Source organism: Oncorhynchus masou, chromosome 18, assembly GCF_036934945.1.
Source record: "Oncorhynchus masou masou isolate Uvic2021 chromosome 18, UVic_Omas_1.1, whole genome shotgun sequence".
Taxonomy (NCBI): Eukaryota; Metazoa; Chordata; class Actinopteri; order Salmoniformes; family Salmonidae; genus Oncorhynchus; species Oncorhynchus masou.
In genome coordinates this window covers 15,519,934-15,534,785 of record NC_088229.1, presented here as the reverse complement: position 1 = coordinate 15,534,785, position 14,852 = coordinate 15,519,934, and the positions used below count along the sequence as shown (strand labels likewise).

Here is a 14,852-nt window from a genome sequence, read left to right as displayed (position 1 = left end):
ACACAAATAAATATAATAATATTGATTGTCTGAATAAAGTTATGTTATTTGATGTGAACTCATAAAGTGCAATAATCATTATATTAGTTCACCTGACAAGCGAGCGCAACTCAAATGTCCTCTTGAAAAGGCTACTCCAATGAAAAGTCTCAGGTAGGCCTACATGCGCCCCTAAAATGAGGAATCACTGACTCAAACACTTACAATAACACATTCTGGAGTTCACAAAACTTACCTTGCTTTCCGTGTTGTTTTTTTGTGTGAAAAACAACATGACCCTGATTAACCAATTAGGAAGAAATTCCTCCTAATGGGGAATCAAAGAACCTGCATGTTGATGATACTGTCTGCCACTATTCTGCCACTATTACACACCTTGTTTTGTAATGCATGAGACAGTTCCTCTAGTTGAGTGTTAATGGGCGGCAGGTGTTTGGGAGAGCATGAGGTCGGTTCAAGTTGTCCAGGAGAGGAATAAGTGTCCAGGCTGTTGGGGCGTGAGCTTTCTGAGCAGCTCGAGGACACGGGAGGGGCCACCGGGAAAAGACCCTCGCGCATTAATTTCTTCTGTTTCATGCGCCGGTTCTGGAACCAAATCTTCACCTGCGTCTCGCTCAGTTGCAGGGCGCTCGCGATCTCCACGCGTCTGGCTCGCGTCAGGTACTTGTTGAAGTGGAACTCCTTCTCGAGCTCTGTGAGCTGTTTGGTGGTGAAATTGGTCCTTAGTACCCCGTTAGCGGTAATATGATGGCCATCGGTGGGAATGCTGTGGTTACCTCCACCTTCTCTGTCCATACTGACGCCCGGAGCGACTATACTTAATCCACAGGCCATGTGCATCTTGGCTGAAAAGACAGTTAAAACACAGGTATAGTATAAATATATCGGCTGAATTCAAAGAAGTAACCCAGCCATAAAATATAGACAGTACAAAATGTATGACTACCGGTTTTATATCAATCACTACCGGTTTATATCCATCACAATTACTTATAAAACATATATTAAATAGGTTAATTTAGTTAATTGGTTAAGTGTATTAACATCCATAAATTGGAGTAGATGATTGCGCGGAGGAAACTTGACTCTAGCGCCACATGCACATGCTCTTGTGCCAAACATTCAGCTGTGAAGTTCCTGATACTGTTGTATCTGTACCTCGAGGACAGGTGTTGGATGTAATAACGTATATCACAGTACAGGTATAGGCTATCTAACAGGGCCTATATCAGAGAGAACAGAAAGCTCATATGATAAATGTTGACATCCATGTTTTAGACAAAGAAGAATGTCAGAGACACGTTACATATACAGAGGCTACCAAACCTAACCTGAAATGAGAGTGCAGTAGCCAATAGTGAATATGAAAAAACTTAGACAGACAAAACAGTACAGTAAGTAAATAAGCGCTTTGGCTCTCATGAATAGATAATCACATTCTGATTAATGACGTCTAAGATAATAGAAATTGGCGCTGGCCAGAAGGCGTAAAATGAAAATATTTGAGGAATGACTTGCACGCTTTAGAAATAGCCAGCCAGCAGAGCCAGGGCAAGCCACCGAGGTGAGGCCTTCCCAGCCAAGGAGAGAGAGAGAGAAAGACGATAAGGAGAGAGAGAGAGAGATCAATACACATTGCCTCCACCATCTGGGCATCCTGCCCACAGTAATTCAGGTGCTGTCAGAGCATAATCGAAGAATGACACACTGAGAGTATATACACTGTTCCAGCAGATCAAGAGGCAGAGGGGTGATAGGCCTTTATGCAAGAGAGAACATAGGGATGCTTTGCTTCGTGCCAAGACTAATATACCCCCCCACCCTGAAACGTTGCTGCTGCTGTCACTAATAATACTACTGCTAACAATGTGTCGCTAAAGAGATCTACTCCAACCCTGGAAATCATCCTTACAGATACGATATCAATATCTTTACAGCTGTTTGTATGATAGCTTAGAACGCTGGCTAGAGGACATTGATAGCAGTCCTGGCAAGCAACATAAACAATCAATATAAATGAAGACATATGTGGTGACTATATGAACTGTCAGCCTGGTACCAACTGATAAGCGTCGACAGCATTAATTGTTCCGCTGTATTCTTATGTCTCTGAGACAGACAACAAAGAATGTCATCTTCAAACTCTGGAGCCCTTATTCATGAAGCGTTCCCCCTGTCCATATCATTTGTATTCATGGTGGTCAAAAAGGCAAACTGATCCTAGATCAGCACTCTTATTCTGAGGCGCTTGTGAATACAGGCCCAGATTGCACATCATAATAGAACCAGACAGAAGGATATACAATTGGGTCCATATCACCCCAATAAAGCATCTCTTTATTCATATGTGTTTGAGATGCAATTCTTCCGAAGGCTGTGAGCTCACAGTTTTCCCTTTTCACCTCACACTAGATACTCAGATTTAGATATTGTGCTGTGAGGTCTTGTGAGACGACATCTCTTTGTCAGGATGAGAAATTACTTTAAATGGGCAAAGTCAAGATACTCAAGGTATTTTTTCAAATATACCACGTATTCTACATTAGTTGTATGATCTAATTTCTGTGAAATCAGAACGTTTATGCTAAGTGTCACAGTAAAGGCTCATGAGATGTTGGTGGACTGATGATATGTGACAATGATTATGTTAAAACGGACACATGTAAAGGTGCTGGGCACTGAGATCAATACACAAGGCTCTCATTACTGTACAGACAGATAATCAATAGGCAGAGAGCTCTAATGTTACTAACGTTATAGGGAGTGCGTTTGACTAAATGTACGATTAGCAGCATTGCACACTGCACGCTCAGGAAATATTGCATTGTCAGAGCACAATGATGTGAAAGCAAAGCACGTGGATAGCTATTATATTTCATTCTATTCTATTATTTAATTTTATTCCCTTCTATTGTGTTATAGTGTGGGAAATATCTCCACCCGTTTTCTGCGCCCAATAGGTAGAGAGAGGCAAGTTGGCCTATACTGTATAATGACCATGTATACCTCGCCCATCCTCCCCTGCCCGCATCCCAGTCCATTCCGATTATCCCAATCCGGGTAGAATACATAGTTCAATTGTCACATATGGTTATTGTAGTAGGCTGATTCAGGAATCGTAAGTATTACAGTTATCATATTAATATTTTTGCTGGAAGTTTTGTTCAAGGTAAATTCACAAGTATGCATGTATTTGTACATTTTGAGCCATCACTTGCTGAAAAATAGGTTACATGCATCCAAATGTATAATTTTCTTATTTAAAGAAATGTTGTTGATGATGTCGAGCGACTTTACGAAACTTCATCTACGCTTGAACACGTCACACGTTGTTGCCCGTTGCACAGTCGCCAAGTCTGTACTTTCTCACAGCACAGCACTGTCCTTCATACTGAATTGTGAATATGGCACATTGAAATGTATACTTTCCAATAGTAGGCTATGTTGATGAATCAATGGGCAGTTTATTAAAAGTTATAGGTGCTATTGTTTTTCGTATCAACAATAAATACAATGTTTAAAAAGTAGTTTGTCAATAAGATGCTTATTGTCTTTCCAAATGGAAATGTAAACTCCAAAACTTACCCGTCCGAGCTTGACTTCTCTTCTTCACGTTCATCCAATCAAAAGTTTTGCTCCTGTGACTTAGTTCAGGTACCTTACACTTGGGGTCGGAGTGAGAACTACTGTCCACAACAGCAAAGTGAACATTAGACCCATCGTGGGTGTAGATTTTAATGTGCGCATTTATAGAACCGAATTCTGCGTGCGCTAGCGCCTCAGTCCCGGTGATGTGTGTGGAAGAGGAGTATCCAAGTCCCGGGAAGTCGTGTTCCTGCACCCGGAGGTAGGAGGGGAGACGAGAGTAGTGAATGCAGGCCGGTGGCGTGGTTGAAAAGCCCTGACTCTGTGTCAGAGGAGAGCTGCTCGAGCCTGAGTAGACTGGTAGCTGAGTTACCGTGCAGTCGGTCGCAGAATTGGCACCGGAGAAAGACGGGTAACTGTGTTGTAATGAATATCCCGGGTCACCCTCTGATAAAGAGTTACCCTCATTGCCAGCTCCAAGTTCTGGAGAAATTATCTGGCCCAAGTCACCTATCCTGACCTCCCCTGGTCGGTGTCCCTCTGCGAACAGAGCGCTACTCTCCCCATCGCATGTTAACTCTTGATACAAATTCATTATCACCTACGCAAAATCATTGGATCGGTCAAACGGTTATAGGACTCATGGACGGGTGGCCTCTAGCTAACACCCAATAACGCATGGATGACCGAGATAGCGACCATAGACAGTCAGAGGGACATGCCCTGGAGAAATTCGATCTCTGATTGATGGAGATGACGTGCCCTCTTGGTCTTGGCCAATAGATGGACATCTATGTCATCCACCGGGGACAACACACTGATTAATCAAGCCAATCAAGTTGTAGACTCATTTCATGTGGTCAAATTAACAAACTCCAGTACAGCAGACAATGGCTGTTTAGTCCCCATCGTTCATGGTAACTTTCTTTTCTCAAACAGGGCTGTTTAAATTAGTAGGATTTACACATTAGATGGACATAGAAGAGGTACTTGGTCATCAAATAGGACTGGGATATGGAGAAACAAGTAAGTCAAGTTTGCTAAGACGATGGACCGACGCTTCTGAAGTCTGGCTTTCATCAAAGTATCAGTGCTCGTTTTTAAAACAGGCACAGGTAAGATGACGTCAGGTGTGGTATGTTTGTACCACACAGTGCTGTAGGCCTGCGGCGATCTACCAACTTTGTGACTATCATGCCAGCTTTGTTGTTATCAATTATAAACGATTAGGGCTAGATGTTTTTTTTATAACTGGTTTTAATTAAGGACCAATGAAAGTAATGAAATTTGTTAGCAGGTCCTGGATTTAAATGTTTGCCAACAAAAACACAAATATAAAAATACAAAAAAATACAAAAACCCTCAAAATATAATAGACTAAGGAAATCCAGACTAGTTATTGATTGACATTAGTCTCGTACACAATTATGGTTTCTTCAGCAGCAGAGGCCGTGATTGGTGCAGGGCTAAAGGTCATGTGAAAGACACACTTAATGGGTTCAAAGGTCTTGACCGTGACTGTTGAGCTCTTCACTGACATTTACACGTTAGTCATTCAGCAGACCCTTTTATCTTGAGCGACTTGCAGGAGCATTTAGGGTTAAGTGCCTAGTTCGAGGGCACATCGACAGATTTAGTCAGCTCGAGGATTCGAACCAGCGACCTTTCCATTACTGACCCAATGCTCTTAACAGCTAGGCTACTCACTGGCATCGGAACTGTCAATAGTCTTCGAATAACTAGGAACATCGGTGGTGACAGAGGACATGCACGTTCCGGTTTGTGTTCCCAATTACCGACAATTAGCTATGCAGCCTCTACACAGTTTACTTAATGAAATGGGATGCTAAACTAATATAAAGTTAGTAACTATAAATGATCTAACTGTCAATATTGCACATTCAATGCTGTTATTTCAGATAAATAGGACTATATCTTTACTATTCCACAAACACAGCAAGCCTTTTTCTCGACAGTAAAGTATATTTTCGTTTTTCGAGACGTGGCATGGGAAATTGTAAAAGTGCTAATTCAATAAATAAAGGAATACAACAACAAACTTTATATTCCATTTTGTTCATCCGATATAATTCCCATAGTTACGTGTATATTCCTAGACGCTTATACTCATTTCATTGTACTACAAGTAGAGCTAAACCTGTTTAATTGCCCTTTACATTAAATTTGTATCTTTTCAGATTACATAGAAAAATCTATACCACCACATTCACATACCATGAGAAAACATATTAGTATTAGCTCGTGAACAAAATAATTTAGAAATGTTACACAATTGTATTTAGCCTTAATTGAAGGATGTTTAGAAATAAAGATAATTACAACGTTATTAATGATAAAGTAATCATGTCTGTTGCGCTCCAGATATTGACTGGGTGAGACCGAAGTAGGTGGGGATGCCACACAACTTTAGTTTTTTTCTCCTTCAAATTAATTTGTGGATAGTCTTGAGTTTAGTGTGTAATATAACATATACCGGAACACCAACATTGCAATAAAGTAATGGTTTGTTTATTTGTATTATTGTAGGCCTACTAATTATCGTATTAATATGATTATTATAAAGCACATATCATTGTTACTACGCTGTTCTTGTTTTCTTGTTATTCATTGTATTTGTCATCTGCATTTTTGTTTAAATTATTATTATCACATATAACATTATTTTCTATCAAAGACCATATCACTAACCTGATCACATCATATTTATCCGCAACAGTAATTACAAAGCAATTCTATATAATCAACGATTTAGGCCTATAACGGCATACAACCTTCTATAGACTACACCCCTGAAACCCGGTCGCAGCTGGGGGAGGTAATGGAATTCTACAGGCAGCGATGAGCTGAATGACTGAGTGCGATATATTCCTTCCCTCCGCGCATTTGCATGCAACACTTATCCATCTTGTTGTCAGCTCGCGAGGTTACCCAGGGTTCACACGCTAGCCTGTTTCTCTCCCCTACACTCAATAAATAAAACTCGTTCTGTTTACCGCCTGAATATAAATTTGTTTTCAGTCGATCGCAGACCTGTGTGGAGATATTAGAAATTGTATTTCTCTAACGGCTTTCATCAGAGGGAGGAGGAAAGGGGTTTGCAGGGATATAAAGAAAAAAACTGGTATGAGCGTCTCTCCTCTCCCTTCATGGAAATACATGTCATTGTTGAATGAAAAATAATAATGATCCCAGTTGCCACTGGACTAATTAAAAATATGTTTTTTTACAAGGAAAAAGTGCAACCATCTTTTCAGTGGCGTAAATACAAGTGGTTGTACACTTCCTGGCAACAGGAGTGATGTTATCACATAGACCTCAGGAAGAAAAGCAAGTCATCTGGAGTCTCCCTCTCAACAGCTTGTATCCCCAAAACAGACACATTTACAGGGACAGGTGATGATAAACAATCTGGTCTCATGTTCAGAATGGAGAAGGAAAGATTCAAGCTTAAAAAATAAAACTGGAATAAAACAAACCAGTAGCCCCCCCCCCCCCAGGGATTATTGATTAACTGATTCGGCTAATTAGTTTTCTTCTCCATCCTCTGATGTCAGTGATGTCTGTGATCTGTCGTCAATAGAGGAGCTGAACTGCTGAGGCCCAGGGATCATGGTGGTGGTGATGCCCGGATGGGATCATCTCCTATAGGTTTGTATTGACCCCTCACCCTGCTGACACACACATAAACATGTACACACACACACACACACACACACACACACACACACACACACACACACACACACACACACACACACACACACACACACACACACACACACACACACACACACACACACACACACACACACACACACACACCTTGCTGACAGTGGTCGGTAATGATGCTGCAGTGGTGATGATGCTGACATTGACACGATGAGGATGAGGCCCTGGTCTAACCCAGGAACACTGTCAAAGACTCATTATGTGTCATCTCTCGACCCTGGGAGCTCTGGGAATTAACTGGGCGATGACAGATAACTGTCACCACCAACCAGAGAGGTCACAGCCGGCCTGTAATGCAGTGTGGGGCTGAGCGGTTAAAGCTGGGCGATCTGTACAGTGGTGAGGATCTCAGTGGGGCCCACCCGAGCAGTGTAAGCAGCTAGGTGATATACGTGTTGAGGCCTGCAGCAATCTGTTTAGTGGGGATCACTAAGCTGAGTTTAAATGTATTTGGCTAATGTATATTAACTTTTCAACTGTATGTATGCATCCTGGTGCACCACAATAATATCAATACATCCTGATGCTCCACAATGATATCTATACATCCTGTATCTATACATTCTGGGGCTCCACAATGATATCTATACATCCTGGGGCTCCATAATGATATCTATACATCCTGGTGTTCCACAATGATATCTATACATCCTGGTGTTCCACAATGATATCTATACATCCTGTTGTTCCACAATGATATCTATACATCCTGGTGCTCCACAATAATATCTATACATCCTGTATCTATACATCCGGGTGTTCCACAATGATATCTATACATCCTGGTGTTCCACAATAATATCTAAACATCCTGGTGTTCCGCAATGATATCTATACATCCTGTATCTATATATCCTGGTGTTCCACAATGATATCTATACATCCTGGTGTTCCACAATGATACCTATACATCCTGTTGTTCCACAATGATATCTATACATCCTGTTGCTCCACAATGATATCTATACATCCTGTTGCTCCACAATGATATCTATACATCCTGGTGTTCCACAATGATATCTATACATCCTGGTGTTCCACAATGATATCTATACATCCTGGTGTTCTACAACAATATGAATACATCCTGGTGTTCTACAACAATATGAATAAATCCTGGTGTTCCACAACAATATGAATACATCCTGATGCTCCACAACAATATGAATACATCCATATGCTCCACAACAATATGAGTACATTCTGGTGCTCTACAACAATATGAATACACCCTGATGCGCCACAACAATATGAATACATCCTGATGCTCCACAACAATATGAATACATCCTGATGCTCCACAACAATATGAATACATCCATATGCTCCACAACAATATGAGTACATTCTGGTGCTCTACAACAATATGAATACATTCTGATGCTCCACAACAATATGAATAAATCCTGATGCTCCACAACAATATGAATACATCCTGATGCTCCACAACAATATGAATACATCCTGATGCTCCACAACAATATGAATACATCCTGATGCTCCACAACAATATGAATACATCCTGATGCTCCACAACAATATGAATACATCCTGATGCTCCACAACAATATGAATACACCCTGATGCTCCACAACAATATGAATACATCCTGATGCTCCACAACAATATGTATGTATGATGCTTCACAGATCCTTGGACCCCAGAGAGGTTCTCAGCAAGCAGTATCCCAAACATCATGACAACAAAGCATTCATCATCTCCTTTCCCCACAAGCTGCTGTGCACACTTGTCTGTTTCTTTCCAGTGCACTTACTAACGGAAATGAAAAGGGTTCAACGTGTGTGTGTGTGTCGGTGTGTGTGTGTCAGTGTGTTCATCATAGCAGCACATTGCCATATGCCATTCTCTGTCCACAATCACACAATTAAATGTGGGAAATAGAATATGAACAGGAAGACAAAGCCGTTTTAAAAACTTTATTGTGGAAATTAATAGTTTTCAAATTCTTGTAACACAAATGGCCGTGTTTATAATTTCATGTTTTACCATAGAATGTGTTGATTTTGAAGCTGTATAATGAAGCCATCTGGTCTTTCCATCATATCTCCTGTCCTTCCTGAAAGATCACTGGCGATCAACATGTTGACATTTATCCATGATGATTGGTGTGATTATAACTTAATTTAACTGTCCAATTTGTTCTAGCGGCAGATAAAGATGCCAGTTAGAAAACTCTCTTAACAGAAGCAATTTTAACAGTACATGATGCTTCTGGAACTTGAACCCACAACCTTGGCATTGCTTTTTTGCAAGGCGCTTACCAACTGTGCCACACAGGACCACTGGACAAGTACAGTAGGTCACACTCTCTGTTGACTCTGAGAACTCCTTTCCTGTACTGTCTGACACGCTTTCATCAGTGGCTTTACCTTTTTTATTGTCACAGATTGTCCTTAACTGGGATGCATTTAAAATGTAATTGATCTTGCTTTAATATGACAGTAACAGTTGTCTGGTCAACCAGGAAGTCAAATCCTGAGATGGATGAGCAGATGAGTTATTATCATCCATCTACCTGAGTGATGCTCTCCTTTGCTCCGTTACACACCACAGAGCAGACAAAGAAATACAACCTATAAAGATGACACAGGAAATTGATACTTAACAATTCTCTCTTGAGCAACAAGCACCTGGAAAGAGTCATGAACAGTGGGAATTACTGCTGGGGATGGAGAGAGAGGGAGCAAGAAAGAGAAAGAAAGAGAGAGAGACATGATTGGCTAAAGGCCACCCGTGAAGTTCAGTGTCTCGTTAATCATTGGAGGAGTAAAGTATAATACAGTTATAATAGTTACTTACTTGGCCAAAAATAAACCTAATGAAAATATAACAACACAATGATAAAAAAATGGTCACCAAGAACGATCTCACGTTGAAAGTGTTATGGGCAGTTTGGGAGAGAGTCTGACTGTCTCTTATTTTATGTGACCACCAATTGATGTTCTGTTTTGAAGTGCTAGCCTGCTAGAATCTGACCTCATGTTCCTGAATGTATAATGTAATGCATTCTTAAACCTGGATTCTGTTTCGTATTCTGCAATGTCACTGACAGTGTTTGTAGTGGCATTGTTTAGTGTGATATGTCTCTGGTTTTAAATGTCTAAAAGTTGAATGTTTAGGATGGAGCACAGCAGAGCTCCTCAGATACTGGGCCAGGCCTCATGTAAGCAATGCTCTGTATTACTACCATAAATTCCATCTGTTCTACTCACACAGCACATGCAACAATGCAAAGATTCCAACGCTGCTGCCTGCCTTCTATTTTTTCTCACTCAATCTCTCCCTGATTGGTTTCTTTCTTTCTCTCGCTCGCTTTCTCTCGCTCTCTTTCTCTCGCTCGCTTTCTCTCTCGCTTTCTCTCTTCGCTTTCTCTCTCTCGCTTCCTCTCGCTCTCACATTCTCTCTCTCGCTTTCTCTCGCTCTCTTTCTCTCGCTAGCTTTCATGTTTTCTCTAGCTTTCTCTCTTGCTTTCTTCGCTCTCTTTCTCTCGCTCTCTTTCTCTCGCTCGATTTCTCTCGCTCGCTTTCTCTCTCTCGCTTTCTCTCGCTCTCTTTCTCTCTCTCGCTTTCTCTCACACTCTTTCTCTCGCTCGCTTTCTCTCTCGCTTTCTCTCGCTCGCTTTCTCTCGCTCTCTCGCTCTCTTTCTCTCTCTCTCGCTTTCTCTCGCTCGCTTTCTCTCTCTCGCTTTCTCTCTCTCGCTTTCTCTCGCTTTCTCTCGCTCTCTTTCTCTCGCTCGCTTTCTCTCTCTCGCTTTCTCTCTCACGCTTTCTCTCGCTCTCTTTCTCTCAATCGCTTTCTCTCGCTCGCTTTCTCTCGCTCGCTTTCTCTTTCTCTCGCTCGCTTTCTCTCGCTCGCTTTCTCTCTCTCGCTTTCTCTCGCTCTCTTTCTCTCGCTCTCTTTCTCTCTCTCGCTTTCTCTCGCTCGCTTTCTCTCTCTCGCTTTCTCTCTCTCGCTTTCTCTCGCTCTCTTTCTCTCGCTCTCTTTCTCTCGATCGCTTTCTCTCTCTCGCTTTCTCTCTCTCGCTTTCTCTCGCTCTCTTTCTCTAGCTCGCTTTCTCTCTCTCGCTTTCTCTCTCTCGCTTTCTCTCGCTCTCTTTCTCTCGCTCGCTTTCTCTCGCTCGCTTTCTCTCGCTCTCTTTCTCTCCTCGCTTTCTCTGCTCGCTTTCTCTGCTCGTTTTATCATCCTCTCTCTCGCTTTCTCTCGCTCGCTTTCTCTCGCTCTCTTTCTCTCGCTTCTTTCTCTCACAGAGCTCGCTCGCTTTCTAAACTCTCGCTTTCTCTCTGACGCTTTCTCTCGCTCTCTTTCTCAATCTCTTTCTCTTGAGCAACAACTCTGAAAGAGTCATGAACAGTGGGCTTTCTCTGCTGGCTTTGGAGAGAGAGCTTTCTCTGAAAGCTTTCTCTCATCTTTCTCTAACTTGCTTTCTCTCGCTCTCTTTCTCTCACTCGCTTTCTCTCTCTTGCTTTCTCTCGCTCTCTTGGAAGTCGCTTTCTCTCGCTCGCTTTAATTGCTCTCTTTCTCTCTCTCGCTTTCTCTCGCTCGCTGCTTTCTCTCTCTCGCTTTCTCTCTCTCGCTTTCTCTCGCTCTCTTTCTCTCGCTCTCTTTCTCTCGCTCGCTTTCTCTCGCTCGCTTTCTCTTTCTCTTCTGCTTTCTCTCGCTCGCTTTCTCTTGCTTTCTCTAGCTCTCTTTCTCTCGCTTTCTTTCTCTCTCGCTTTCTTCTCTCGCTTTCTCTCTCTCGCTTTAATGCTCTCTTTCTCTGCTCGCTTTCTCTCTCTCGCTTTCTCTCTCTCTGCTTTCTCTCGCTCACTTTCTCAGCTCTCTTTCTCTCGCTCGCTTTCTCTCTCTGCTTTCTCTCATCTTTCTCTGCTCGCTTTCTCTCGCTGCTTTCTCTCTCGCTTTCTCTCTCTCGCTTTTCTCTTCGCTTTCTCTCGCTCTCTTTCTCTCGCTCTCTTTCTTCTCTCTCGCTTTTCTCGCTTCGCTTTCTCTCTCTCGCTTTCTCTCTCTCGCTTTCTCTCGCTCTCTTTCTCTTGCTCTCTTTCTCTCGCTCGCTTTCTCATTCTCGCTTTCTCCCTCTCGCTTTTTCTCGCTCTCTTTCTCTCGCTCGCTTTCTCTCGCTCGCTTTCTCTCGCTCGCTTTCTCTCACTCGCTTTCTCTCACACTCTTTCTCTCGCTCGCTTTCTCTCTCGCTTTCTCTCGCTCGCTTTCTCTCGCTCTCTCGCTCTCTTTCTCTTTCTCTCTCTCTTTCTCTCTCGCTTTCTCTCGCTCTTTTCTCTCTCGCTTTCTCTCTCTCGCTTTCTCTCGCTCTCTTTCTCTCTCTCGCTTTCTCTTTCGCTTTCTCTCTCTCGCTTTCTCTCTCTCGCTTTCTCTCGCTCTCTTTCTCTCGCTCTCTTTCTCTCGCTCGCTTTCTCATCGCTTTCTCTTTCTCTGCTCGCTTTCTCTCGCTCGCTTTCTCTTTCTCTCGCTCGCTTTCTCTCGCTCTCTTTCTCTCGCTCGCTTTCTTTCTTTCTCTTTCTTTTCTCTCTCTCGCTTTCTCTCGCTCGCTTTCTCTCTCTCGCTTTCTCTCGCTCTCTTTCTCTCTCTCTTTCTCTCGCTTCGCTTTCTCTCGCTCGCTTTCTCTTTCTCTCGCTCTCGCTTTCTCTCGCTCGCTTTCTCTTTCTCTCGCTCGCTTTCTCTTTCTCTCGCTCGCTTTCTCTCGCTCGCTTTCTCTCGCTCGCTTTCTCTCACTCGCTTTCTCTCTCTCTTTCTCGCTCGCTTTCTCTCGCTCTCTTTCTCTCTTTCTCGCTTTTCTCTCTCGCTTTCTCTCGCTCTCTTTCTCTCGCTCGCTTTCTCTCTCTCGCTTTCTCTCGCTCTCTTTCTCTCTCTCGCTTTCTCTCGCTCGCTTTCTCTCTCTCGCTTTCTCTCTCTCGCTTTCTCTCGCTCTCTTTCTCTCGCTCTCTTTCTCTCGCTCGCTTTCTCTCGCTCGCTTTCTCTTTCTCTCGCTCGCTTTCTCTCACTCGCTTTCTCTCTCTCTTTCACTCTCTCGCTTTCTCTCTCTCGCTTTCTCTCGCTCTCTTTCTCTAGCTCGCTTTCTCTCTCTCGCTTTCTCTCTCTCGCTTTCTCTCGCTCTCTTTCTCTCGCTCTCTTTCTCTCGCTCGCTTTCTCTCTCTCGCTTTCTCTCGCTCTCTTTCTCTCGCTCGCTTTCTCTCGCTTTCTCTCTCGCTTTCTCTCTCTCGCTTTCTCTCGCTCGCTTTCTCTCGCTCTCTTTCTCTCGCTCTCTTTCTCTCTCTCGCTTTCTCTCGCTCGCTTTCTCTCTCTCGCTTTCTCTCTCTCGCTTTCTCTCGCTCTCTTTCTCTTGCTCTCTTTCTCTCGCTCGCTTTCTCATTCTCGCTTTCTCCCTCTCGCTTTTTTCTCGCTCTCTTTCTCTCGCTCGCTTTCTCTCTCGCTTTCTCTCTCGCTCGCTTTCTCTCACTCTTTCTCTCGCTCGCTTTCTCTCTCGCTTTCTCTCGCTCGCTTTCTCTCGCTCTCTCGCTCTCTTTCTCTTTCTCTCTCTCTTTCTCTAACTCGCTTTCTCTCGCTCTCTTTCTCTCACTCGCTTTCTCTCTCTCGCTTTCTCTCGCTCTCTTTCTCTCTCTCGCTTTCTCTCGCTCGCTTTCTCTCTCTCGCTTTCTCTCTCTCGCTTTCTCTCGCTTTCTCTCGCTCTCTTTCTCTCGCTCGCTTTCTCTCGCTCGCTTTCTCTTTCTCTCGCTCGCTTTCTCTCGCTCGCTTTCTCTTTCTCTCGCTCGCTTTCTCTCGCTCTCTTTCTCTCGCTCGCTTTCTCTTTCTCTCGCTCTCTTTCTCTCTCTCGCTTTCTCTCGCTCGCTTTCTCTCTCTCGCTTTCTCTCGCTCTCTTTCTCTCGCTCTCTTTCTCTCGCTCGCTTTCTCTCGCTCGCTTTCTCTTTCTCTCGCTCGCTTTCTCTCGCTCGCTTTCTCTTTCTCTCGCTCGCTTTCTCTTTCTCTCGCTCGCTTTCTCTCGCTCGCTTTCTCTCGCTCGCTTTCTCTCACTCGCTTTCTCTCTCTCTTTCTCTAACTCGCTTTCTCTCGCTCTCTTTCTCTCACTCGCTTTCTCTCTCTCGCTTTCTCTCGCTCTCTTTCTCTCGCTCGCTTTCTCTCGCTCGCTTTCTCTCGCTCTCTTTCTCTCTCTCGCTTTCTCTCGCTCGCTTTCTCTCTCTCGCTTTCTCTCTCTCGCTTTCTCTCGCTCTCTTTCTCTCGCACTCTTTCTCTCGCTCGCTTTCTCTCGCTCGCTTTCTCTTTCTCTCGCTCGCTTTCTCTCACTCGCTTTCTCTCTCTCGCTTTCTCTCGCTCTCTTTCTCTCACTCGCTTTCTCTCTCTCGCTTTCTCTCGCTCTCTTTCTCTCGCTCTCTTTCTCTCGATCGCTTTCTCTCTCTCGCTTTCTCTCTCTCGCTTTCTCTCTCTCGCTTTCTCTCGCTCTCTTTCTCTCGCGCTCTCTTTCTCTCGCTCGCTTTTCTCGCTCTCTTCTC

General features: G+C 43.5%; 1 protein-coding gene and 1 pseudogene across 1 annotated transcript; both read right to left on the bottom strand.

Moving 5' to 3' along the window:
* Positions 1–377: 377 nt before the first annotated feature.
* On the bottom strand, positions 378–4,180 carry LOC135504072 (homeobox protein Hox-C1a-like; annotated as a pseudogene).
* Positions 4,181–11,019: 6,839 nt separating this feature from the next.
* Positions 11,020–14,652, bottom strand: LOC135559296 (putative uncharacterized protein DDB_G0271982; the record flags this gene model as incomplete). Its single annotated transcript, XM_064993488.1, has 4 exons — positions 11,020–11,098; positions 11,208–11,287; positions 13,997–14,053; positions 14,605–14,652. Coding segments are annotated over 4 exons (264 nt in total), but the record flags the coding sequence as incomplete, so codon positions are not given.
* Between the last annotated feature and the right edge of the window lie 200 nt (positions 14,653–14,852).